At 48.1% G+C, this 25,100-nt stretch overlaps 1 protein-coding gene and 1 long non-coding RNA gene across 3 annotated transcripts; one reads left to right on the forward strand and one right to left on the reverse strand.

Moving 5' to 3' along the window:
* Positions 1–228: 228 nt before the first annotated feature.
* UBAP1L (ubiquitin associated protein 1 like) lies at positions 229–22,702 on the reverse strand. 2 transcript variants are annotated; one of them, XM_045823918.1, is made up of 6 exons: positions 22,653–22,702; positions 17,024–17,307; positions 10,731–11,288; positions 8,402–8,608; positions 4,857–4,958; positions 229–3,988 (listed from the first exon to the last, which is right to left on the reverse strand). In XM_045823918.1, exons 2-6 carry the CDS (start codon positions 17,141–17,143, stop codon positions 3,854–3,856), a joined length of 1,122 nt encoding a protein of 373 aa, XP_045679874.1. In that variant the 5' UTR covers positions 17,144–17,307; positions 22,653–22,702; the 3' UTR covers positions 229–3,853. The 2 variants fall into 2 exon arrangements, with proteins under 2 accessions (XP_045679874.1, XP_045679876.1); XM_045823920.1 differs by having other exon boundaries at positions 17,024–17,144; positions 22,653–22,687.
* LOC123808944 lies at positions 10,381–11,644 on the forward strand. The gene is made up of 2 exons (XR_006783854.1): positions 10,381–10,638; positions 11,097–11,644. It is a non-coding gene; the product is annotated as an uncharacterized LOC123808944 (long non-coding RNA).
* Positions 22,703–25,100: the final 2,398 nt, after the last annotated feature.

Genomic DNA, 25,100 nt, shown 5'->3' on the forward strand with positions numbered 1-25,100 from the left:
AGCCCACAGCAAGTTCCACAGCAAGTTCATGATAGGACTGTAGTTTCAGCCCAGGTGAGACCTCACAGTCCATATGATTAACTACCACACTACTCTACCTCCTAAAAATATTTAAAACTAACAATGATGTCTTTTTAAAAAAGGTTTATTTATTTATTTTTAGAGAGAGGGGAAGGAAGGGAGAGAGGGAGAGAAACACTGATGTGAGGAGGAAACGTGGATTGGTTGCCTCTTGCTCACCCCCACCAAGAACCTGGTCCCGACCCGGAATCAGACTGGTGAACTTTTGGTTTGCGGGAGGACACCCAGCCCACTGAGCCACACCGGTCAGGGCCTAACAATGATGTCTCGATGTCTCACTTTTTAATCAAACAACAGTTTTCTAGGGGTGGGGAGGTTTGCGGCAGGTGGGAGAAGGATGAAAGGAGAGACACTGGGGCAGGAATGTGCCAGGCACGACGAGCTGCCGCCTGCCGCCACGAGTCAAGGGGACTTCATAAAGTGGCAAGCCGAGGCCAGATCGCCTTAGTCAAAACATGAACAGCTTTGGATTTAATGTTTCATCTTAGAAACTGAACTTAATTTTAAGGTCTTTTCCAAGTGTGCTTTTATTTTTGATCAACTTTACGACATTTTGCTGATTTTCTCAAAATAGTTTTTTATTGCTGCAAGTTATTCAAATCAAGTTTCAAGGCCAAAGAATATTTTTAATGTGATCTCAAGTTGGCAGGTATCGAGGCTTAGTGGGAGGCCCCCAGAAGTTGGATGGGCCTTGGGAGACCTGGGTTCTAGTCCCACATGTGCTGGTAGGCCTGGGCAGGCCTGCAGAAATCCTCCCTACGTGCTCAGACAAGGTGTCTGGGTCGAAGCCATGACAAATGTGGAAGATTTCATTCGTTTTTTTTTACAGGCTTCTGCTCCCGGTCCAGCCCTGTTTGTTGGGTGGAGGTGGGGAGAGGTTTTCCCTCTGCTGAAACTGCTGCAGGCCTTTGCACGGGGCCAGCTGGGAAGGGCAGGGACACCAGTTTCTTGGCTTCTGACCTCTGCTTGCCTGAGGCACAGGCAGCTCTAGAAACTGGTTCCTCCATCTCTGGGGCCTCCAGAGGGGAGGCCTGGGTGATTGAAGGCAACTCTGCTTCCAACTGGCCCATTCCCCAAATGAGGACAGAGTGACATAGGACCACAGGCTGTCAGAGCAGCAGGCAGCCCAGATCGGCTGGCCCTGAGGGTCACACACACTAGCCACGGGCCCATACAGTGCATACACATCCCAAGAGATACTGACATAAAAACAGACACATAGATCAATGGACCAGAGTAGAAAGCCCAGAAATAACCCACACATATGTAGTTGATTAATTTATGACAGAGGAGACAAGAACATGTATGGTGGCAAAAGGGCAGTCTCTTCGAAACTGGTGCCAGGAAAACTGGACGGCCACATGAGAAAGAATGAAATTCTACCACTGTCTTACTCCATACCCAAAAATTAACTCACACATGGATTAAAGACGTAAATGGAAGGCCTGAAACCATAACATTTCTAGAATAAAACATAGGTAGTAAGCTCCTTGATATAGTTCTTGGCAATATTTTACACTTGACACCAAAAGCAAGAGCAACAAAAGCAACAATAAACAAGTGGGACGACATCCAACTGGAAAGCTTCTGCCCAGCAAAGGGAACCACCAAAGACATGAAAAGCAACGCAATGAATGGGAGAAAATATCTGCAAACCACATATCTGATACAGGATTAATATTAAAAAATATATAAAGAAAACTCAATAGCAAAAAAATCGGATTGAAAAATAGGCAGAAGATCTATGTAAACATTTTACCAAAGAACATACAGATGCCCAAAAGATACATGAAAAGATGTTCAGCATCACTAATCACCAGGGAAATGCAAATCAAAACTCCAGGGAGGTGTCGCCTCACACCTGTTTGAGCGGCTGCGGTCGAAAAGACGAGAAGTGAGTGCTGGCAAACACGTGGAGAAAGCGGAGCCCTTCGCACGGTTGGCGGGAATGCACACTGCACAGACACTGTGGAAAATAGTATGGAGGTTCCTCCAAAAATTAAAAATAGAAAAGCCATACAATCCAGCAATCTCAAATCCGGGATTTATCCAGAAAAAGAAAAACACAAACTCAGTAAGATATATACACCCCATATTCGCTGCAGTGTTATTTACAATAGTCAAGATATGGAAATAACCTAAGTGTCTATCAATAAATCAATAAGTGAATGGATAAAGAAATTGTGGCTCCGGCTAGTGTGGCTCAGTTTGTTGGGTGTCATCCCACAAACGGAAAGGTCTTGGGCTCGATTCCCCATCAGGACATATGCCCAGGGGGTGGGTCTGGTCCCGTTACAAAAGGCAACCAGTCGATGTTTCTCTCCCTCCTTCTCCCTCACTTACCCTCTCTCTGAAATCAATAAGAATGTCCTCAGGGGAGAAATAAATAAGTGAATAAGAAATAGTGACATATACATATGTCATATATATAATAGTTGTGTATAATTATTATTCACTTATAAAAAAAGAATGAAATCTTGCCATTTGTAACAACATGGGTGGACCTCAAGGGCATTATGCTAAATGAAATGTTAGTCAGAGAGAGATAAATACTGTATGATTTCATACGTGGGATCTAAAAATAAAAAACCAAACTCATAGATATGGATAGCAGATTAGCAGTTGCCAGAGGTGGGGCCAGGAGGTGGCATGGGGTGAGAGAAATGAGTAAAGGCAATCAATCAGCAATGACAAAGAGCAAATTTAAAAAAAAAAAGAATCCCCAGAGAGCTCCTTGTGAAAACAAAACAAATCCTTAGGGGCTACCAAGCTGAACTTTCTGAGTCAGATTACCCAGAAGTGGGGCCTGGGACTGTTTAACACGCTCCCCTGGGGATTCTTGTGAACAGCAGCCAGGTCCGGCTCGGCTTTCCCGGGGAGACGGAGCCAGTCATCAGCAGACCCACAACCAGGAACGAGACCTCTGGCCCCACAGTTAGGTGTTCTTCCCACAGCTAGACCAGGAGCCCACGGGACCCCAACGAATTGTCCATCATTTCTTCTTTGTTTTAATTTTCTCAAAAGCAAAGTTACTAATGCACACAGTTTAAAGAATCAAGCAAAGGTAGTTTTACAAGGCTTACACAAGAAAACACAGCTCCTTGTCCACGCCCTCCCATCTGCCCCTCCCCACAGGCAACTGTTTTAGCCGATTCTTTTGGCACTGATAGAGACCAGAATCTCACCCCAAAATATGCCCCTTTGACATGAAAATTATTCTGAGCTGGAGGCAATGAAGCAGCAAATGCAGGAAAAGTTCTCACTGCCCTTTTCTGTCTGAAGGTGGGATACAAACCCTCCTTTCCCTGAAACAGGCTTGTGTCCTCCCAGAGATGCGCCAGAGGAATGAATCTGCAGACGAACCTTACTCCATTCGTTCCCTCCCATGTTTACCTTCCAAGAACTTGCCATTCTCAGAAGCCTAAAACCGATTTCCTGTGTCCTTTTATCTCTCTACAAGTTTGTTCTTTGTTGGTGCTACATAAGCCAGAGCTCTAAACTGCTGCTTTGAGCTACTTTTCCCTGAGGTTCCTCCCATGTGACGTGCGCTCCGTGTGTCAGTGAGCTGGTTTCTCTCGTTGATTGGTCTAGCTGAAAACCTAAGGTGCCAAGTGTTGCCTCCCCTGTAGTATTTGCTCCCACCCTTGGTACTGTTTGCATTTTGTAATGAATATGCATCACTTTGTTATTCTCATGTCGTCCACAGTTAGGATGGATTGCTGGGTTTAGCGCAGGTCTGGGATGCCCAGGCATTTGCAGAGTGCCCCGGTCGTCACTGGGCGAAGGCCACCAGCTCCTCCAGGGCTTGCTCACGGTGGTTGCCATGGACCAGCAGCACCTCCTTGATCCGGTCCTGCTGGAAGCCCATGTCACTGAACTGTTCCCAGAGGCGCAGGAACTCCCCAGCCTGAGGAAAGGGAGGCAGAGAGGCCACTGAGGCTCAGTCTCCGTTCTGGGGAGCCCCCTCCCTGGTGTCCTCTGTATCTACAGAGAGCTGTGGGCTGATCCTGGGCAACACCTGCATTTCCCCTGTGCTTCTGAAGTGACCTGGGCTTGGACCTCTCTTCCGTGCCGAGGAAGGAGGCCCCAGCCTCGCCCCTGGCTTGGTCCTGGCTTTGCTCCCTGACTCCGGCTCACTCCTGACTGCCTGTGCTTGGGCACTGGGGCAGCGAGGAGAAGGTCAAACCCTAGTGTCCAGAGAATGCACAGCCTGGGGCCTCTGCCCAGGCCCCAAACCCTGCCAGTGTTTCACAGAGCACAGCCTCTGCTTTCCTCTCTCCTGTGGCCCTAGTACTTTAAACTTCCCTGCTTCTCCTTCCTCCCTCCCCCTCTACATCCTTCTCACTGGTCCCTCCCTGGGCCTCTGGGAAGAGCTGCTCAGGAGCCAGGGCCAGCTGCTAAGTGTGGACAGGTCACAGTCATCGCCACTCAGAACGACTCCTGGGCCACAGCTGCCCGCACCCTGGATTCCAGGCAGGCGGCAGTCTCCCTGAGCAGAAAGTTCAGGTATCTCTGTGCTGCCTGTGGCTCCTGCCTAGGTGTCTGGCAAAGAGTGGGCATTCAATAATACCTGTGTCGATTCTGTTAAATAGTACAGAAGCCTTGCCTCTGGTTTCCCTCCCCACCTTGTCCCCTCACCTTCTGTGCTTCATCTCCCTAGGCTGTCTCCTTCCGGTCCCCAGGCGGACTCTGGCACGTGCGCCCCGGCACACCAGGCTTGTGTGTGCACCCCCATCCCTCACCTCCCCGGGGCCCAGGCAGGTGGCAGGGCTGACCTGGCTCTCAGAGAACTGGAACATCTCCATGGCCTCCTCCACCAGGCCCTCCTCGTAGCCCTGCCGCAGCAGCCGGTCACAGGCGCTCAGGTAGCTGAGAAACTGCGTTGGAAAGGGGCAAAGAGGGAGGGGTGATGAGAGGAGTGGCAGGGGCAGCAGATGGAGTGGAGGAATCACCCCGAGGACCCCACTGAGGACTGAGCTCAGACCACCTGCCTAGACACTCCACCACACACAACATGGGCCCAGAAACCCCAGGGAGCCAATAGAAGAGAAACAGAGGTCTCCTCTAGAGACAGGTGGACAGCAAGTCCTGACCAGCTTTCCCAAACCGAGGGCTGGAACCCAGGAAAAGGACTGCCAGGGTGAGCTAAGGTGTTCCCAGAACCCAAGTGGGGAGCGATACAGGCCTGCAACACAGGCGTCTCACCCGCCACCCATCCTGGCCTGCTCACCCTCCCTGGGGAGCACCTGCCTGTGTGAAGGGGCCACCCACACCTGTGTGTCCCCACCCCACCCCTAGCTGCGTGCATCTCTGCCACCCAGGACTTCTTGACGCCCCACCACAGGACAGTCCTGCTTCAGTGCTGGAACGGGGGGCACACAGAGCAGGATCTCACAGGGCTGGACCCCTGTTCAGCTCACTTCCTACTTAGTCATCAGGGGCTGCTTTTGCCCTCAGTCTCCCAACCAGGGCTCACAGGCCTGCCTGCTCCTGCACCTGCCCTCGCCTCAGCTCCTCCCCCAGCCCCCCAGGCCTCTGTATACCCAGCCCCCTCCCCAAGGCCAGCCTCACTCCTCTTCCCGGGACCCACTGTGCCCCGTTTCCAACACGCCATGCTTGCCGCCCCCACGGCATGTACAACTGTGTAACTGCCCTACTATGTTCCTCATCCTTCTCACCCACTGACTTCGCTCCACCAGGGGAGGGCTGTGTCAGTCTTACTCCCCACTGCTTCCCAGCACCCCAATGGCAGGCAGAAGGAGCTCAATAAATACACGCTGTGTTTATAAAATGAGTTAAGAAATACCTTCAGGGAGCTCACAGCTCAGTGGGGGAGATAAACCAGATACAGGAAATCATGAGGGCCGGGCAAATCAGAGCAGGATTTGTAGGGAGTTGGTGCCAAATGCAAGCACCAGACCATAAAAATTATGGGTGCGAGTGGAGAGGAAGCATGTTGATTTCTGCAGACCTTCAGAGCTGGGCAGAAAGCACAGATGATATAGGCTAATGGCTTCAGCTCCTGAACTCTCCGAGCTTCTGCCCCAGAACACCTAGACCTTGCTCTGAGCACGTTTGGAAAACCACCCAGCCACGCCTTCCTTGCGCACCTAAGGAAACTGAGGTCCAGGCAGCACGGGCAGCGTGCCCAGGGGCCCAGGAGTAGAGCCTAGATCACCTGACCTCTCCTGGTGCCTCGTCCACCCCACGACCAGCTGCCGGAGGAGAGGCTTGAGCTAGCTTGCACGTAGACAGGGCTTCTGAAGGTGAAAATAGGAGCAGGGTTAAGGGCAGATGGGGGAGTGCTCCCTTCACCTCTTAGCTCATCCACAGCAATGCTTTGTGGCCTTGATGCTGACTGCATTTGTAAAGATTCTGCTGCCTGGTCAGTTTGGGGGACCTATGGGACTGTAAACGCCACCAGGCCTGCCTCAGACCCCAGGATGGGGCCCCGGAAGTCATTGATGATCAGCACATATTCTCCTCCCTCCATGCTGTGAATAGGGAGAGGCTCGAGGAGGGGCCTCCCATGCCTGGAGCCCCACCGCAAGTCCGGGCCTGGCCTACGGGCCCCTCAGGTGCCACCCACGCCTGTCCCGCACTTTGACCCTTGTGAAAGGAAGGAAGGAGTGATGGACAGAGCTTATCATCTGTGTCTCCTCTGGTCCCCTTGGCTCTTCTTAGTGAAGACCCACCTGGTGCCCTCCCTTGTGGACCGTCTCTGGCCATAAAGGATTTACTGCAGCATATTTCTCTCAAGGGGAGAAGGAACCTGAACCCAAAGGAGTTGCTTAGTTAATGGTGGAACTTTACACACTAGAGGGAAGGATGAACTTGGTGGAGGAGAGTAGATGAAACCATCCGATGGACCTTCTGGCCCACCCCTCAGGGCCTAGCCTCTGCCTGCCCACCAGGCCAGAGGGCCGCAGGGCCAGGCAGAGACCTGGCAGGCCAGGCAGGTGGTCAGTCTGTCTGGAAACACCGTGTTCCTGATGCGGTGGGGTTCTTCCCGCCCACCCACGGGGAGGCCAGTGCCTGTGCCGGCTCCTGCTCGTCCTCAGAGCTCCACGGCGATGAGACCTCAGCCTTGTCACAGGACCTAGAGCCTGGGGGGCGGGGCGTGTCAGGGCGCCCTCTGTGGGCCCAGTGCCTCACAATCCTCTGGCTTCTTAGCCACAGTCCTGGCTTTCAGTGGCAGCTTAAGGAAGGGGCAACTTGAGATCCCTTCTTAAATCTCAGATGGGTGTGGGATGCTACCCTGGAAGGCTCTCACACAGAAAATGAGAGAAGGGCACTGTGCAACAAAGATTCAGAGTGAGACCAGCCTCAGTTTCTTCATCCACAAAATGGGGACAGTAATAGCAACCATGCAGAATTGAAGAGGCCTAATTGTATACACTCGGGTTGAAGAACTGGCACAGAGAAGGTGTTTACTGACTATCAGTACCACTGATGACTGATTGATGCAGGGGTATAAAGACCTGACCACCTCAGTCACCCTTCGGGTGACTCTGAAGGACCGTGTATGCTCCAGAACTGAAGGCTTGGCCGATGCTGTCGTTGAGTCTACAAAGCTCAATGTCTCCATCTACTCACTGCTGCTTCCGTCCACTCCCTTCGCCAGGGGTTGACCCCAGTAGCCTCCTTGATAACTATCCTGCGTACCGTGCTCTACCTGAGTCAGCTTCCTGGGGATTCCAACACATAGCACTGGTTTTTATGTACCCTGGTTTCCCATACCTCCTAGTTGCACCTAAATACTCAGGAGGTGCCAATAAGTACTGTTGACTAGATGGGTGGATGGACGAAAAGAGATGGGTATGAGCAAACAATTTGTTGAGGGAAGCGATTAGAGCTGCACCATCCAATATAGTATCCAGCAGCCACAGGTGACTATTTTAATTAATCACAATTAAATAAAATTCTCAGTCACACGAGGCACTTTTCAAGTAACCATGGCAACAGGGTACTGTGTTAGACAGCAGGTATAAAATATCTCTCTCACTGCAGCAAGTTCTACTGGGCAGCTCTAGAGAGCTTATGGCCACCCAAAGCTCCAGCCCCTGCATCTGGGGCAGAGACCAGGAGAGGAGTAGACTATCAAGATGTCCCCAGTGGGCATGGGGGTTCCTGATAAACTCCTATGGAAACGGTAGCATTAGGGTCTAGAAACTTGCTCACAACCCCCGATAATTAATGTCAGGCTGAGATTCTGCCTCTAAAGAGAAGGAAACAAAACTTCTTCAAGGTGAAGATAAAACTACATGGCCACCCACCGGGTTCCAGTTTCATAGCCCCCCAGCTCTGGACAATCGCTCACCTGGCTCAGGCTCTGCCGCCCCGTCTTCTGCAGAGCCACAATGGCCCTGTGCAGGGGGTACCCCAGGGCGACCACTGGCCCAATGAGGTCTTGCTCCTCCTGGCTGAGGGCAGACAGCAGGTCGGCTGAAGCAGGATGCGGTCTGTGGGCGATGAGAGGCTGGGGCTCCCGCCCAAGAGGTGGCAGGCAGGTGTATGGGCTGAGGGACTGAAATACAGACAAGCTGGATGTGTCAGCTACCATCTGGCCAGGCAGCACATTTTTAAAGGTGCCTTTGCATGCCACTTTCTATACAGAATCCAGAGGCCAATGCTGTGAAGAGCTTGGAGTCTGCAGACCTGGATCAAACCCCAGATCTCTGCTGTTTACTCAGTTTACTCATGTGTAAAATGGAGGCAAACATACTCAGATACCTCAAGGGTTGTTACAAGGCTATAAGCCAATGTGAGAAAAGTAATTAGCAAAAGACCTGGCATATAGAAACTGCCAGTACATGATAATTGTTTCATTTATAGTTAGAACAACTCTGTAAGAGAAGTAGGATAGATCCATCCTGTCACCCCACTTTACAGGTATTGAAACCAAAGTTCAGAGAAGTTAATGGTAAGCAACATATATTTGGGACCTGTACCCTGCTCAGAATCAAATCCAGGGTTCTTTACCTCACCCGTTAGGAGGATCTTCCCTGCCAGACCCTCATTCTTGAATTTGGCTGGGCTGAGCATAGAGCGGGACGGAGACTGGGCACGGCCGTGGTGCTGGGGAGACCCATACACACCCTGGGCTAAGACTGGCGGCTTAAGGGTATGTCAGTTGGTCTGGCTGGCATCACTCCTCACCCTTCCCCCGTGAAGAAGCACCTATCTGCCAGCCCGGAACACACCGCCTGTCCCCTCCTGCCCCACCCATCCCCATCTGCTCAGGGTTTCTCTGCCCCGACTTCACCCTTGGGGCTGCTCTTTGCCCTCAGAGTGGTAAACATCCAAATCTTAGGATCTGAGTCCACTCTGCGACCTGAAGGAAGATTCTTGGCTGCTCTCTGTCTCAATTTCCTTCTGTGCAGAACCTCTGTCCCCAACCCTCCCCCAACACACACACACACACACACACACACACACACACACACACACACACAGCTAGGGCTGCGGGCAGGGTTGAATTGACTCTGGATCAGGGGAGAGCCACCCTGGCGTCTGTACCTGGTCCCTGATGTGGGCAACGCCGGTCCAGTTCACAGAGCCCCGTCTCTACCTTTGCTCCAAACAACTGTGGGCGGGGTTGTTGGCCCTCTTTACAAGGTAGAAAAGGGATGGCTCAGCGAGCCTCAGTGACACCAGTGAGCAGAAAAGCCAGACCTCGGGTCTCTTTTGGAGTTAATTTCCTGTTGGCCTTGCGCCTACTGGTTTGGCCGAGAGGCTGCTGGGGGGTGGGGGGGGGGTGGCGGGAGAAAGCTGTGCCCTATCCCTGCCTCCTGTTCCCAGTCCTGACCCACCCCATCTGATCTGGATCGTGGTTGTGCAGAATTTTATGCTTACACAATTTGTACCTCTTAAAGAAAACAGACAGACACAATTATAAATATAAAATTAGGCACACAGCTTTGGAAGGAGCAAAGCCAGGGGCCTGAAGCTAAAGCGTCATTGATTTCATGGTAAGCTCACTCTGCTCCCCATTCTTACGGGTACAGACCTGTCCTGAAGCCTCCAACCCGCCACAACCCTCACCTCTCTCAGGACATGATCACTCCCCTGTACAGTGCTGCCTGGTCCCCATTCCCCCTGGGAAACTCTCCTCGTCCAGTGGTTTTGACCTTGTCTCTTCCAGCCCAGTGCCTGGCAGGAACTAAGGGACAGCGACTATTCCTTGACTGATACTCCAGCTCCCCCAGTCTACAGCAAGCCTTGCCCCCTGGCAAGCCCTGGATTTGAGGCACGTTCATTAATGCAACAGACATTCATTGAGCGCCCCCTATTGGCCAAGTCTGCTGTTGGGCGCTCTGGAAACAAAAATGAACACGATCCGCCCCTTGCCCTAAAAGAACTCATATTCCATTGGAAGAGAAAGACACACAGGCATGGGATAATGACAATTAAGTGACATGTGCCCTAACAGAAGCACAGCAGGCACAATGGGAAACAGAGGGAATGGGGGCCCTCTGAGCAGGGAATATTCTAGGCAAAGGGCCGCAGGAAGAACAGCATGGTGTACAGGGCCTGGTGAGAGCAGCAGATAAGAAGGTAAGGAGGAGGAGCGCAGACAGGAGGGGACCCCAGACAATGGGGGCTTCGCTACTGATCTGCAAACTTGGCAGAGTGGGCAAGTTCCTTACCGCGACCGTGGGCTTGTGGCTCCGCAGCGGGGGCATGGCACCGGCCGTGGAAGGCCGCGGAGGCGGCGCGGGTGCACTGGGGAGCGGGGGCGCGGGGCCCTGGGGAGGCTCGGGGCTGGGGCAGAGGCTCAGCGCCCGGTGGCGGATGCGCTGCAGGAGGGCGCGGGGACAAGAGGCCATCCTGCCCTCCGAGAGTTTTCGCCGGGCACCCGCCAGCTCCAACCTCACGCCGCGCAGCATGTCCAGCGAGCGCCGGTGATAGCCTGAGCTGGGGCTTGCGGGAGCGCTGGCCTGGGGGCTGCAAGGACCCGGCTTTTCCTCCCTGGCAGGGGAGGCTTCTTCCTCTTCTCCCTTCTCATCCTCCAGCTGCTCCTGGGGCCCAGCCTCAGGGCCTTTGGCTGCGGCCGGCGCAGGCACCGGCCGGTATTCTGGGCTAACCAGCAAGTACCAGGCAGGAGGGGCTGAAGCTGTCCCGGGGGCATCGCATTGGAACCGGCAGGATCCCCGGACGACAGCCTCCACCCAGAAGAGAGTCCTCTTCTCCAGGCTGAAGTCGTGCTGCCGAGAGAAGGCTACGTGAGGATCGGCCAGGCAAGCCAGGCTCGAGGGCACACCCCTACCCTCTCTCTGGTCTCCGGGGCCCCCGTTCAGCCAAAGACTTGCCAGACCTGCATGGCTCCCAATTCTGGGCTCCAGGCAGCCATCACAGCCCACCCCCGTTTTAGCTAACACTGGAGTAGACGGACATCAGTAACAATGTAACGATAATCTCTGCATAAAGGACAAAGTGAAGAACAGGTTAATAGGATGAAATGTAGTGAAATCTAATATGTAAATCCTTTTGCTATTTAGTGTGTAATTGAACAGTAGCAGCTTAAAAACTTTCTCCCATAAAATTGGGTTTCAGCATCCTGGCTGATGTGTCTCAGTGGATTGAGTGCTGGCCTACGAAATGAAGGGTCCCTGGTTCCATTCCCAGTCAGGACACATACCTGGGTTGCAGGCAAGATCCCCGGTAGGGGGCGTGTGAGGGGCAACCACACATTGATGTTTCTCTCCCTCCCCCTCTCTCAAAAATTAATCTTAATTTAGCAAATGCACCATATGTACTTAGCAAATGCACTATTTGTGAGTAAGCAGCCAGCCTTGGAGGCCCTCCCAAGCAAATGAACTTCCCTGTGGAGTAATACAGTGGTCCCCAACCTTTTGGGGGTGGGGGCAGAATGGGGGTGGGTAACAGGAGGTGGAGCTCAGGTGCGGGGGTGGGGGGAAAAGGCGGAGCTCAGATCAGCTTCCCTTGCTCACAGCCCCTCACCTGCTGATGACAGCAGGGTCCGGGTGGTTTGGGGCAGAGACAAGAGGCAGAGCTCAGGCGAGCTTCCCTCGTGACCATGACCGGGTTCTCAGGAGGCTACAGACCAGTGCTGGTTCTCCACCCCTGGGCTGGGAACCTCTGGAATAATACCCTCCTCCAACCTCCTGGCTGCGATATGAGGTTCATTTGGGACCCAGGACATGTAAAATTCGCTAACCTTTGTTGAACCCTACTTAGTAGGTTTTAGTATTACCGGTATTCCTATTTCCAGATTATGAAAATGAGACTCAGAAAATGTAATTTGCTGGAGGTCAGATTGGAGGTCAGGGGCTAAGCTGGGATTTCTCTGTCCATCTGACTGTAGAGCTTTATCCACTACGTAGCAGGCCACCTAAAAAGATGGTCTGGAGCCCACATAAATAGTCTAGCTTGAGAGTTTAAAATATTTGCCTATATTTTATAGACAAATATAAAAGATTCCTATTGCCTACCTTTAAAACTAAGAACCAACAATATAAAATGCCATTCAAATATTTTTAAAAATTTAAAGGTCATTTCAATGCTCTGTGATGGCCAGATAAGGGAGAGGCAGGAGGAACTGGTGTGTGGGAGGGGAAGGGGAGACAGAAAGACGAACACAGCCACAGATCACATACACTGCCACCTTCCCGCCTTTGACCTGACCCTAGGCTGGGGAGAGGAGCGTCACTTAGCTGGTCCGGAGTGGCTCCCTGACTGAGGTCAAGGACTGTGTCTTACTCTGCTCCGGACCCTCAGGGCCCAGGGTGGGCAGGCCTGGCACAGAGCAGGTGTGTGTTAAGTGTGTGCAGAATACACGGCTAGAGAAAAGGACTGGAGCAAAATAGACGAGTCGTGAAAAACAGAAGAGGAAAGAGACAACTCAGAACTGATGTGGCAGAATTGTAGAGAAAGACACTAAGCCAGCGGGACTTAGGGATAAAATGATACAAAGACCCAATAAAAGTACCAACACAATTTATGGAACTAAGCAGGATGATTCTAAAGTTCATATGAAAAACAAACAAGTACAAATAGCCAGGAAATCTCTGGAGATGAAAAGATAAAGAGAATTAGCCCTATCAGCTGTTTTATTGTATTATAAAACATCAATAATTAAAGCTATGATACTGGCAAAGATAGGTTAAAGGTAGAGAACAGAAAGCCCAGAAATAGACCTCAGTATCTATGGGGCTTTAGTAAATAATAAAGATGGCATTTCAAGCAATGAGGAAAAGAGGAACTAGTCAATAAATGGTGGTGGCTATCCAGAGGAAAATAAAGTTGGATCCATTCTCACATTATAGACACAAGGATAAATTCCAAAAGGATCAAAGATTCAAATGTGTGATATTAAACCATAAAAGTACCAGGAGAAAGCAGGGCAGAAACCCTTTACAACCTCAAGTGGGGATGGCCTTTCTTACTCCAAATCAAAATCTGGAAGCCACAAACATGTACACAGGCCCTCGTCCAAAACCCGCAGGGCAAACACGCCTCAGGAGCAAGGTCAAAGGCAGATGCCACACTGGCGGGGGCTGGTGGGGGGTGGAAACAGCACTCACACCACACACAAAGGCTAACTTTACTAACAGAAAAGACCAACAGCCAAACAGAAAAAAAATGGGTGAAAAATAATATGGCCAGTCCACAGAAAAGCTGCTCAGCCTCACTCATAATGAGAGAAAGCAAAAGAAAACTGTGCTGAAATACCATTCACCTACCCCTTGGCAAAGCCCCAGTGTTTAATGACGCCCTGTTGGGGAGTGTGGGAGGTGCAGGCGGTTGCAGGGCGCTTGCCTGTTGGGATGTAAATCAGGTCAACCTCTCCGCAGAGCCAGAGTGGTTTGTCGATTTGCATAAGAAAATTCAAAAGCACATTTGCATACACTCATCTCCTGCAGCGCTGCTGGTGATGACAAAAGCCTTGGAGGAATCTAAGTGTACATCAGGAAGGGCCCAGTTGACAAAATGTGATGTGTCCACATAATGCCATATTTCAGTGAGAAACCAGACTGAAGATGCTTTCTATGTACAGATATGGAAGATTTTTATAAGTGAAAAAATCAAGAAGAACAGTTTCTATAAAATAATACCTTTGGTATGAAAAGAGGAGGAAATAGGTATATTTGCTTGCATATACACACATAAGAATCTCTAAAAGAATAAAGAATAAATAACAGGCCATCAGTGCAGGGGCGGAGCTGGGGGCAGGGCAGATGGAGAGGGATCAGTGGGGGGTAGGCAAACTGCCTGGGGGCCAAATTGAGCCCCCACCTTGTCTGTGTAAATACAGTGTTATTGAAACAGAGCCGTGCCCACCCTCTCCTCTCCCTAAGGTCTATAAAAACTCTGGCAATCACTCAAGCCTGCTCTTTTCCTATAATTTTTACTTCTGGCCCTTTATAGAAAATATTTGTCAACTCTGCTCTATAATACTTTATACATACACATAAATTTACATATATGTATATGTGTACACACACACACACACACACACACACACCAGATTTAAAGAAGCTCTAAATATGGAAGGAAAGGCTCCTCGGGCAGGAGCCGGGTGAAGGGGTGGGCTTAGGGGCCTGACGGACTCCTGTGGGAATCCTGACTGCAATGCTCACCAGCCATGAGACCCTGTGGACCACTCAGATGGGAGCTTGGATTCCTGTGCCGTGGGGTAGGAACAGCCAGCTGCTAAAAGGGTCATAAAAAGGAGAGAGAAGACTGAACATGTAGAGAGTTCCTAGCATGGGCCTGGTGCCCAGTAGGTGCTCAGTAAATGGTGGGTGTTATTATTTTTCCCTTTAGGCCACTGTAGGTTCATCTGGTATCTAACCTCCATGTATAACATCATTGTTACAGGAAAATGTATTTCGAGTTCTTAACACTGGGAATATAGCCCAGTGAACTCGAAGCTGTAAATCATACTTGGAGTCTCATGCTTCTCTAGTTTTTAGTTTGGGCCAACAGGAAAAGAGGTAGAGGCTCAGGAAGGGGAAGAAGCTCAAGGAATTGCAGGTGCGCACCCTGAGAGCAGGAGGCAAAGCCAGGTCAGAATTTGGCTAGGACACTAGACATGAACTTGGCAGAAGGGTGCCTATTTTCTGCTACCAGACTAGCCTCTTCCCAGCTTGGCTTGAGCTCAGCAGGGAGGAAAGGCTGCAATCATCCACCTCCCCTGGAGCTCAGTAAAGCGGGTTCCTCTTCCCACCAATACCAGGCTCTATTGCCAGAGACAGCAGCCACAGCACAGGCTGAAGAGCAAGGGCTCCTGCTCCACGGAGGGCGCTCTGGGCTTTGCAAAGCTCAAGTCAACTCTGGACACCCGACCTGAGGAGCCTCAGAGCAACTCAAGTCTGCAGATGAAGCCAAACTGCACCACGTCTCCCCCTCTGGTGCCCCCGCCACTCAAGCCCCTCCAGCTGGCTCTGCCCAGGCTTCTCCTTCCCAGACTGTGCTCTCTGCTCCTGACTTCCTGAAACCGTTTTTTGTTTGTTTGTTTGTTTTTTTGCCTTCAAACATCACCTGTCTGGTGTCTCTCATGTTCCAACCCTGCTCTTAGCTAATACAAGTAATCTGCAGTCAGAACCTGGCTTTTTTTAGTCTAGCCACTAACTTTGGACAAATCATCTCCTTTTTCTGGGCCTCAGGTTCCTCCTGTTCAAAATGAGTGAGAGCTGATCTAGATCCCCAGACTTTTCCACGAAGCCCCCAGCAGACAGTGGAGGATGAGCACGCAAGAGCCTGAGGACTTGGTCCCAAGAGGCCCAATGCCAGCTCCACATTCTTTGCCATCTTATTCTTTCATTTGTAAAGAATTCATATGACTTCTGCATTCTACCCAATGACACATCTGTGTTACAATTTAAATGCAATAGGTTCTCCTATAAATCTTCAAGTAAACTCAATTCTCCTGGAAATTAAATAATTGTGTTTATCTTAACACCAAGTGTGATGTGGCCACATACACTGGGAGCATAGCCCAGGGTGGGAGCCAAGGGGGTGCTCTGAGGGTGCCCCTAGGACAGACGTGGGGGATAGGAATCCTTTCTAATGTGTCCCAGGTCATTTTAACAGAGGATTCTAGATCTAGTGTCTTAACCCAAAGGGATCATTCTAATGGTGGAATTTTATTTTATTATTATTTTATCCTCACCTGAGGACATTTTTTCATTGTTTTTAGAGAGTGAGTAAAGAGGGCAGAGTGTGTGTGTGGGGGAGAGAGAGAGAAAGAGAGAGAGAGAGGGAGGGAGAGAGAGAGAGATGTAAGAAACCTGGATTGGTTGCTTCTTATATGTGCCCTGACTGGGACTGAACACACAGCCTGGGCATGTGTCCAGACTGGAATTCAAACCTTCGACCTTTCTGTCTATGGGATGATGTTCTAATCAACTGAGCCATACCTGCCAGGCCCAGCCTAATGGTGGAATTTTATTTTATATTATTTTTAAAAGGTTTTATTTATTTATTAACAGAGGGAAAGGAAGGGGGAAAGAAAGGGAGAGAAACATCTATGTATGGTTGCCTCTCATACACCCCCTACTGGGGAGCTGGCCTGCAACCCAGGCATGTGCCCTGACTGGGAATTGAACCAGTGACCCTTTGGTTTGCAATATGGTACTCAACCCACTGAGCTACACCAGCCAGGGCTAATGTTGGAATTTTAGACATAACAGCAGGCTGACAGAGAGGAGAGGGACCGGAACATCTGTGCAATGACCTTCATTCACTTTATAGGTGACCTTCCAGTTATTCTAAGGCTAAAATAAGACCCATGAAATAATCCCCATCACCAGCCTTCCTCAGGAAACACCTTTCTTCTTGGGTTATTTCCATGGAATATGCCACAGCAGGCCTAGCTGCCCTTAAAAATCAAGGATCAAGGTCCCATGAGGCTCGGGGTCAGACCCACAGACCGAGGAACTAGGAGATAGACAGACAGACAGAGAGACACACTTACCATGGAACCCAGCAGAAGCTCCCTGCAGGCTGGGACACTGAGTTCTGGCCCAGGCAGAAGCTCTGTGCTTATCACAAAGCCCTTGGACACCTTGAAAGGGACACCATCGAGGGCACTCATTCTGCGGAGGAGTGTGGAGATGGTGAGTGGGCTGCGGCGGGCTGCCAGGCAGCAGGCAGAGAGCCCAGTCCCGAGGACCAGGCTCAGGCCCCTCAGGCAGCCTCAGTGCTCTGTGACTTAGCTGGGTCCCCACAGCCAAGAGGGAAGAGGTGAAGTGGCTAGTGCTGTTAAAAAAAGAGTTGTTCACTTAATCAGTTGAGGAAGAAATATCAAATTACAAAAACTCTCCCAAAAAAGGAAGGAAGGAATACTTCCTAACTCCTTTGACATCACCTTGATACCAAACTTAAAAAGAAAATTAGAGGCCATTTCTCTCATGAACATAAATGAAAAAATCTCCACAAAAATAATTATGGATAGAAAACCGCCAAGTTGAGTTTATTACAGGAATGAGAGGTTGGCTTAGCATTCCAAAATCAATCAATGGGAATAAAGATAAACATCAATAGAATAAAAATAAAAAACTATATAATTATCTCTCTCCACAGATGCAAAAAAGTGCTTGGCAAAATCAATACCTATTCAAGATTTTAAGAAACAACAATCAAACTCTTTTAGCAACTTAGGAATTTCCTTAACCTAATAAAAATATCTCTAAAATATCTGAAGCAAACATCCCACTTAATGTGAAAAGTTGAAAGATATCCCCAAGGTTAGGAATGATGAGGTGAGGAGTCCCCACCACTTGTTCTGTTCAGCATTGCACTGGAGGTGCTAGCCTATGCAATAAGAGAGGGCGAAAACAAAAGTATGAGGATTGGAAAGAAAGAAATGAAGCCATCGTTATTCATACATGACATAATTATATGTAGAAAATAAAAAAAAACCCTGTATGAATAAAACTCTTAGAATGAGTTAATTTGTGAAGGTTATTGGATACATGGGCAATATATAAGAATCAATTATGCATCTATACACAAATAACAAACCATGTAAATGTTATCTTTTAAAAATTTTATTAGAGATTGAAATTTTTTAAAGGTGCCATTTATATTAGCATCAATACCTAGGACTCAATATAGCATAAGATGTGTAAGAAAGAAAACTATAAAATATTAGATCAAGTGGAGGAGCGTGCCATGACCATGGATGGTAAGACTCACTCTTATAAAGATATTGACTCTTCCTGAGCTGATTTACAGATCCTACATATCAAAATTCCATCACATTTTTTGGTGTAAATTGGCAAACTAATTCTATAATTCAAATGAAATGTAAAGGGCCAAGGAAAGCCACAGCAATCTTTAAGAAGGAGCAACACAGTGGGAAGACTCATACTTTCCAATGTCAGGACTTATTAGAAAGGTACCGGAAGTGAGACAGCATGGCCCCGACAAGAGGACTTCTGAAGGGGCCAACAGCACAGAGGAGGCAGGCCAGGGACAGACTCCCATACACACAGACCCTTGACTCATGACCCTGCGGAGCACTAGGAAAATGAAGGTCTCCCAGTAAATTGTTTTGGGTCAATTGGATATCCACCTATAACATAAAACTATTGACCTCTCACCTCACGTCATGAACACAAATCAATTCTAGGTAGACTGTAGATCTCAATATAAAAGGTAAAGAGATAAAGCCTAAAGATAAAATTGGAGAATATATTCATGGCTTTATAATAGGCAAACATTTTTTAAACAGATTACACAAAGACTAACCATAAAGGAAAACACTGGTAAATTGGGGTAGAGTTAAGAATGTCCCTTCATCAGAAGATACCATTAAGAGAGTGCAATATCACAGAGCGGGAGGAGAGATCTGCAGCACATGCAACTGACAAGGGACTCATATTCAACATAAATCAATAAGAAAAAGACCCAATACAAAAATAGGCAAGCAATTTTCATAGGCACTTCCCAAAAGAAGCTATCCACATAGCCAATAACTGGGTAAGCTGTTTAACCACACTAGCTGTCGGGGAAATGCAAAATAAAACAATGAGATATCCCTGCACACCGGGACATACACACTCAAGCAGCCAAAATTTGAAAAGCCTGGCAGGACTAGGGGACAGGAATGTGGGAACATCCGGCGCCCTCATGCACCGCTGGGGAGGAAGTCAGCTAGTGTCAGTAACAGTGTCTGCTAACACAAGGATCCAGGAATGAAAAGCTCATTCACACACAGCTTCTGGGCCTTTTGGCTAAGATCAAGTGTAGTATGTTTTAGCTTAATAATCACAAGAGCAGGGACTTGATTTTTTAATAATTTGAAACATTAAAGAAAGATTCTGTCGCTTTAAAAAACAAAACAGTCATGCACAAGAATCCAAGCTCATGACTGCCTGTAATATACATTTTAATCCCTTGTACTGTCCTCACCGCAGTGGGGTGTTTTGTAAACAACCAGGGATTAATAGGGAGCACTTCTGGCTTAATACAATCTGTCGTCCCTGCCAGGATGGTGCAAAGCCCTGCTGCTAGGGGTCACTGCGGTCATCCCCATGCCTGTGCGTGAGCATTTTAGGTAATCTGAGTGTGGAGAGGTCAAATGAGGCCAGATGGGCAAATCCCTTAATCACTGCATCTCCTCTGTAAACTCACTCTCGTCAGTGTCTTATTGTCTGTAAGACTCAAAAGACTGCTTGCTAGCACATTGGAGTGTCTCTCTGTGCTACAGGATCAGACAGGCCCCAGGGTAGCCAGTAAGTGACCTGCCCCATCACCCTGTTCTTGCAGGGGACATTGGGGAACAGGGGGTTGTAGGGAACACAAGAAAGTTAGCAAATGTTGGCCCTCTTGGATTGATCATTCACATTTTCGACTGTCATTAGAATTTTGAGCTACGGGGAAGGACCGCAGTTTTACTGAGACCCAGGTGTGAACTGCCTGTCCCTCACCTGTGACCCCAAACCTGCATGCTGCACAGATATTCTCTACTCAGTTCTAACCTTGCTCCTGAAGTAATTCAAGAGTTTGAGGGTTCTGGAAATACAACTCTTAAGAATAGCAAGGGCTACAGTGATCTAGTTAGAACACACTCTAAAATGACGATTACCTCTGCTAAATACCAGGTGAGAAGTACAGATCATTAAGTAATAATGTTCTTTAGAGGAAGGTGAGTATCCTAGAAGCTTCAGGAAATGTGGGACTTGGCCTGGACCCTGGAGGACAGGGAACACCCTGGGGCAGGGGAAAGGTGGGGTGAAGAGCTTTAAGTCCAGGGAGGGAGCAACATGAGCCAGGGAGCAGAGGCTGGGCAGAATGGGGGGAGCTAAGCTGCTGGACTCAAGTAGGCAGTGTATGCTGGGAAGCAGTCTGAGCTGGGATCGAGCTGGATGGGCCCTGAACGTTAGGCTGAGTGCTGACTCCATTCGGCAGGCGGCAGAGAAAGCTGAAGAGGCCCAAAGGGTGGAGTGAGGGTGGAGGGCGGGGACGTGAGGAACACCAGTCTGATGCTTTAGCAAGCGGCACAGTGCAGGATCTCTCCAGCACCAGCCCCTGGGTCTGTGCCCATGTGGCTGCGTCTGAGCCTGGGGACAAGGGGCAGAGTGGGTGGGGGTTATAGTAATCAGTTTACAAGGAGCCCGGCAATGACATTAGTATTATTTTTAAAGGTCTCCATAATACTCTCTAAATGATTTCATGCTTGCCTATAGCTTCAACAGTCTATGTGCCAATGACTTACACATAAAATTCTCCAGTTTTGAGATCAAACTCATCAACACAACAACTGCCTACAGCGCATCTCCTCCAAGATGTCTCAAGGGTGCTTCAAACACAACGTATGCCAAGTGAACCCCTCATTTCCTGCTCCCCTGAACTGCTCCTCATCCCCCAGGATTCCTTATCTCAAGGAATGTCTCAGGTGCACAAGCTTGGGACACATCCCAATACTTCCTTCTCCTTCACTGCCACTCATCTCAAATCCCTGCCAAGTGTTTTCTCTTCAATTCCTGGAATCCAGACACTTCATGTTACCTCCGCTGCTGTCACGGGAACCCAAGCTCCCATTATCTCTCTCTCCCTTGGACAGCCGGTGTCCATGTGTCCTCTCATGCCCTGCTACTGTAATTCTGTCCCACACACTGGGACAAAGGTGATCATTTCAAGGCAGCAAACTAAGCCATTCCTCTGCTTAAAAGACTCCCAATGTTCCCAGCTGCTCTCAGAAGCAAAATCGAACTCCTGACCAGGGCTTCCCAAGCCGCACAGTGACTGACCCCTCCCCTCCCACCCGCTTGCTCTAGCCATGTTGACCTTCGATGCTTTGATCTCTTGGCCCAACACAGTGCCCTTGCACATGCTGTTCCAGATACCTGCTATGTTCTTCCTTATCTCTTCCCCACAGTTAATAGTTGTTTATTCTTCAGAGCTCAGCTGAAACATCATTTCTTCAAAAAAGTGGTCCCTGCCCTGGGCAGGTGGCTACATTGGTTAGCTCACCCTTCCATACAGCAAAAAGTCTCGGGACTGATCCCCACTCGGGGCGCGTGTGGTAGGCTACCAGTTGATGCTGCCTGTCCTGCCCTCGAATCAATAAACATATAGGGCCCACTTAGAACAGTGGCTTTCTGGGCTTTTTTTTTTACTGTGACCCACAGGATGAAATACATTTGACTTCGTGACCTAGCATATATACAGGTAAATTGAATCATGGCCAGTCTTACCCCTACTATTTGATATATTTCTCCTATTTCACCTAAATGCATTATGGAACACTCATTTTGAAAATAAAAAAGGCCTAATTAACCTTATAGAACTATATCTGCCCTTCAAAGCACTCAGCATATTTTTAATGATTATTGAATTATATCTCTTTTAAAATCTGTGTTAGAATGTATTTGGTATTTTGCTTGTTGCCATAGCCCTTACTTTTAGCAAACTATTTAAGCCTCAACAGCCACTTAATATTTGAACAGTGAAAAATATAAATTGGTAACTCAGCACTTTTTCTTCTGGCACTTACCACGATTCTAACAGACTCTAATTTCCCGCATGATCGTTAGGGTTCTCTACTCCGGACCCTAACTCCATGAAGGCAGGGATCCTGTTGGCCCCTCTCTCTGCCTCCAGCACCTAACATAGCACCTGGCAAACAGTCAATGAAAATCTTTTCCCAAGTACACTGTCCAAATCCAGGCACCTACACTCTGTCAAGCACAAGTGAATTACAGTTGAGACGTGTCTCCTGCTCTGCACAGTTCTGTACTTTAACACCAATTGCCTCAGACTTCAATCTTTGCTTCAGAGACTACAGGAAAGCCAGTTTATTCCAAAAGGCAAATGGAACCTATATTGGAAACAAATTCTTCATGGATAGCCAGATATGGAGGTCAGGAACTACCCAAAAGTAAATACTTAATTATACAGAAAGAGTTTATTGGTTATAAGTATTTAAAAAAAATACTAAGTTGGAAATGCTTCATGTAATCTCTAGTCCTTAAGATAGATGTCACTGCTACTACTTCATAGCATTCACACTCTTCTACACACTTCACACTCTTGCTAGACATTATGTATTATATATTACACTTGTTTGAATAGAACAAGACATAGTTTGTACTTACCTTGTAATTCCCAGGATAGCTGCCCTATAGACGAAGGTTATGGAAGTGAGTGAATTGCTCCAACAGATGGTATAATCCCAGCTAAGCTTCTTGACACATCTTTGTGCAGAAGTCACGTGGACGCAGAAACATGAATGGTTTTAAGTGATTCAGTTGCTTGGCTTACAGCAAAGTGTTTGACGTCATAAACTCAGCCACTTGGGGTGAAAACTCTTAATATTTAATGTATAATTAATCTCTTTATTCCATTTTCTATTCTTCCCTGTATTTACTTAAGTTCTTAAAAAGAAATGCTTTTGTTCAAGTTTCTCACAAATCCAGGGTCTCCTCTACTGGGACATCAGATAAACAATATTCTTGCACATAGGACATGACGAAGCAACACATTTCTGGTTAGTCTTTGAGTGAGTTTCCGTATTTTCATTAATTATGTTTAATACATAGAACATGTATGTATGGATGTCAAAAACACGAGAGTCAGAAGAGGGCTGGAGGCTCAACAGAACTGCAGTTCTTAGTTCCAACAACAACAAAAAAACTGACTAGCAATGATCAGCAATACTGAGGGGCACCCCTACCATGCAGACCGTGGCCTACAGACACCGTCTCCACAGAAGAGAGACCAGGGGTCACTGGGGAAATGATGGCTTCCGGCCGGGACAGGAAGTATGAGAAACAAATATGGAGAACAGTGGGACTGACTGGGAACGCAGCGGCCGAGTTAAAGAGGCTCCCACTGGCTCAAGGGGACACAATCAATAAAGAAAACAATAAAATGGGTTGAAAGACAAATATGTTTGGACCTGAGTTCATACTAATAAACACAAAATTCACGATTCACTTTCAGATGTGAACCCATTATTCTGAAAACTAGTAAATCAAGGAAATTACATATTTATCTCTTGCTTTTGCAATACAAATTGTACCCCAGGGTAAAGAAACAGTTGATGAGGGCTCGTTTCTTTTTTTTAGAAGTATTCCGGCTAAAAAAGAATGGCAGAATTAAACTATCACTATTTTGCAGATGAACTAATCTAGCTCTTGATTGTCAGTGGCAGCTGAGATCACAAAGTGACAGCCAGACATCAGTCCTCCTGGAGGACACGCCAGGCCTGTGAAATAGTCCCACCAGAAAATTCCAACCCAGATGTAGTCAAGTCTCAAGATTAGCATTGTCCAATACAGATGTGAACCACAGATGTAATTGTGCATCCCAATTCAAACGGACTTTCCATTTAAACTCTCAATTTCAGGTGCCCAAGAGCCACACATGGCTACCATATCAGAGCGTGTAGCTCTAACCACTAAATTAAAAGAAATACAGAAAAGAGGAACATGCTGTCACAAGGATGCAATTAGCAACATCCAGACTGGCAAGTCATCAGGAAAAAATGACCTGATTTTTTCAAGTAATACATCACATGGGAGAGAAAGAGAGAGAGCCCAGGAGGAAGCAGGACTGCAGGTGATCAGAAACTTAACAGACACATCAGCCAGCAACGCAGACTGCAGCTAGGTCTTGGTTTGAACAAAGTATAAAACTCACATTTATGAGATAAGAAAATTTGAACATTGACCGGAATTTGGATGTTATTAAGGAGTCGATTCATTTGTGATAGGGCACTGTGGTGAAAATTTTAAAATATCATTTGGAGCTATATATTGAAAAACTTACGAAGTAATATGATGTCTGTGATGTGCTTCAAAATAATCTGGAGTGAGTGCTAGGGGTACGGATGACACAAAACCGCCCGTGACTTGACCATTATTTTACGCCTGATGATGGGTGCACGGAGAAAATTGCATTATTCTCTTTACTTTTGATGTCTGAAATTTTCCACTTATTTTAAAAGACTGAGGGATAGAATTACAATGACACTGTCCATATTCTCAGATGTATAATTTGTTAAAGATACATCTTTCTTTCTAAACCCACGAAGTAGCAGTAATTGCTGCTGACGTCACTACACAAGGCAACAAACCAAGAAAAACTTAAAAGATAAAAACCAGACAAAGATAACACTCACTTTATTAAAACTCTGCAAAAACTGCCAGAGGAAAGGGAGAATGGTTTCCCCCGGCGTTAAACGCCTTCCCCTTGGGTTGCACTGCCTGAGTTTCCCTGAGTCCCTGCTTCACGCTCCCTGGCAAGGCTCTGGACACCAAACATACAACACACAAGTTCTCTTTGATTTCTACTTTTCCCGCGCCTCATCAGAGAGCAAATGGTGGAAAGTTTTAACGGAAGGGTTATTTCTGAGGTTAATCACGTAGGACTTTCAGGTTTATAGGCTCAGACATACACTCGGGAGGAGAGCTGGCTCTCGCGCCCCGTTAACTATGGCACACACACCGCACAGATGCACCGTGCAAGTTAAGCAACAGAAAGGGACAAAGGCGACAGGATCTCGTACCCAACAGCTTCCAACTACATGACATCATTTCCAA

This window comes from Phyllostomus hastatus, unplaced genomic scaffold, assembly GCF_019186645.2.
Source record: "Phyllostomus hastatus isolate PE091 unplaced genomic scaffold, TTU_PhHast_1.1 phas_scaffold_501, whole genome shotgun sequence".
NCBI classification, from domain to species: Eukaryota; Metazoa; Chordata; class Mammalia; order Chiroptera; family Phyllostomidae; genus Phyllostomus; species Phyllostomus hastatus.

What these genes read in the sequence shown, in the direction of transcription:
- UBAP1L (XM_045823918.1), bottom strand. Translation starts at nt 17,143, where the DNA reads ATGAGTGCCCTCGATGGTGTCCCTTTCAAGGTGTCCAAGGGCTTTGTG. An exon ending in AGCTTCTGCTGGGTTCCATG is followed by an intron (nt 11,289 to 17,023) that starts GTAAGTGTGTCT and finishes TTCTCTCGGCAG; the next exon opens with CACGACTTCAGCCTGGAGAA. An exon ending in GGCGGCAGAGCCTGAGCCAG is followed by an intron (nt 4,959 to 8,401) that starts GTGAGCGATTGT and finishes TTTCCAACGCAG; the next exon opens with TTTCTCAGCTACCTGAGCGC.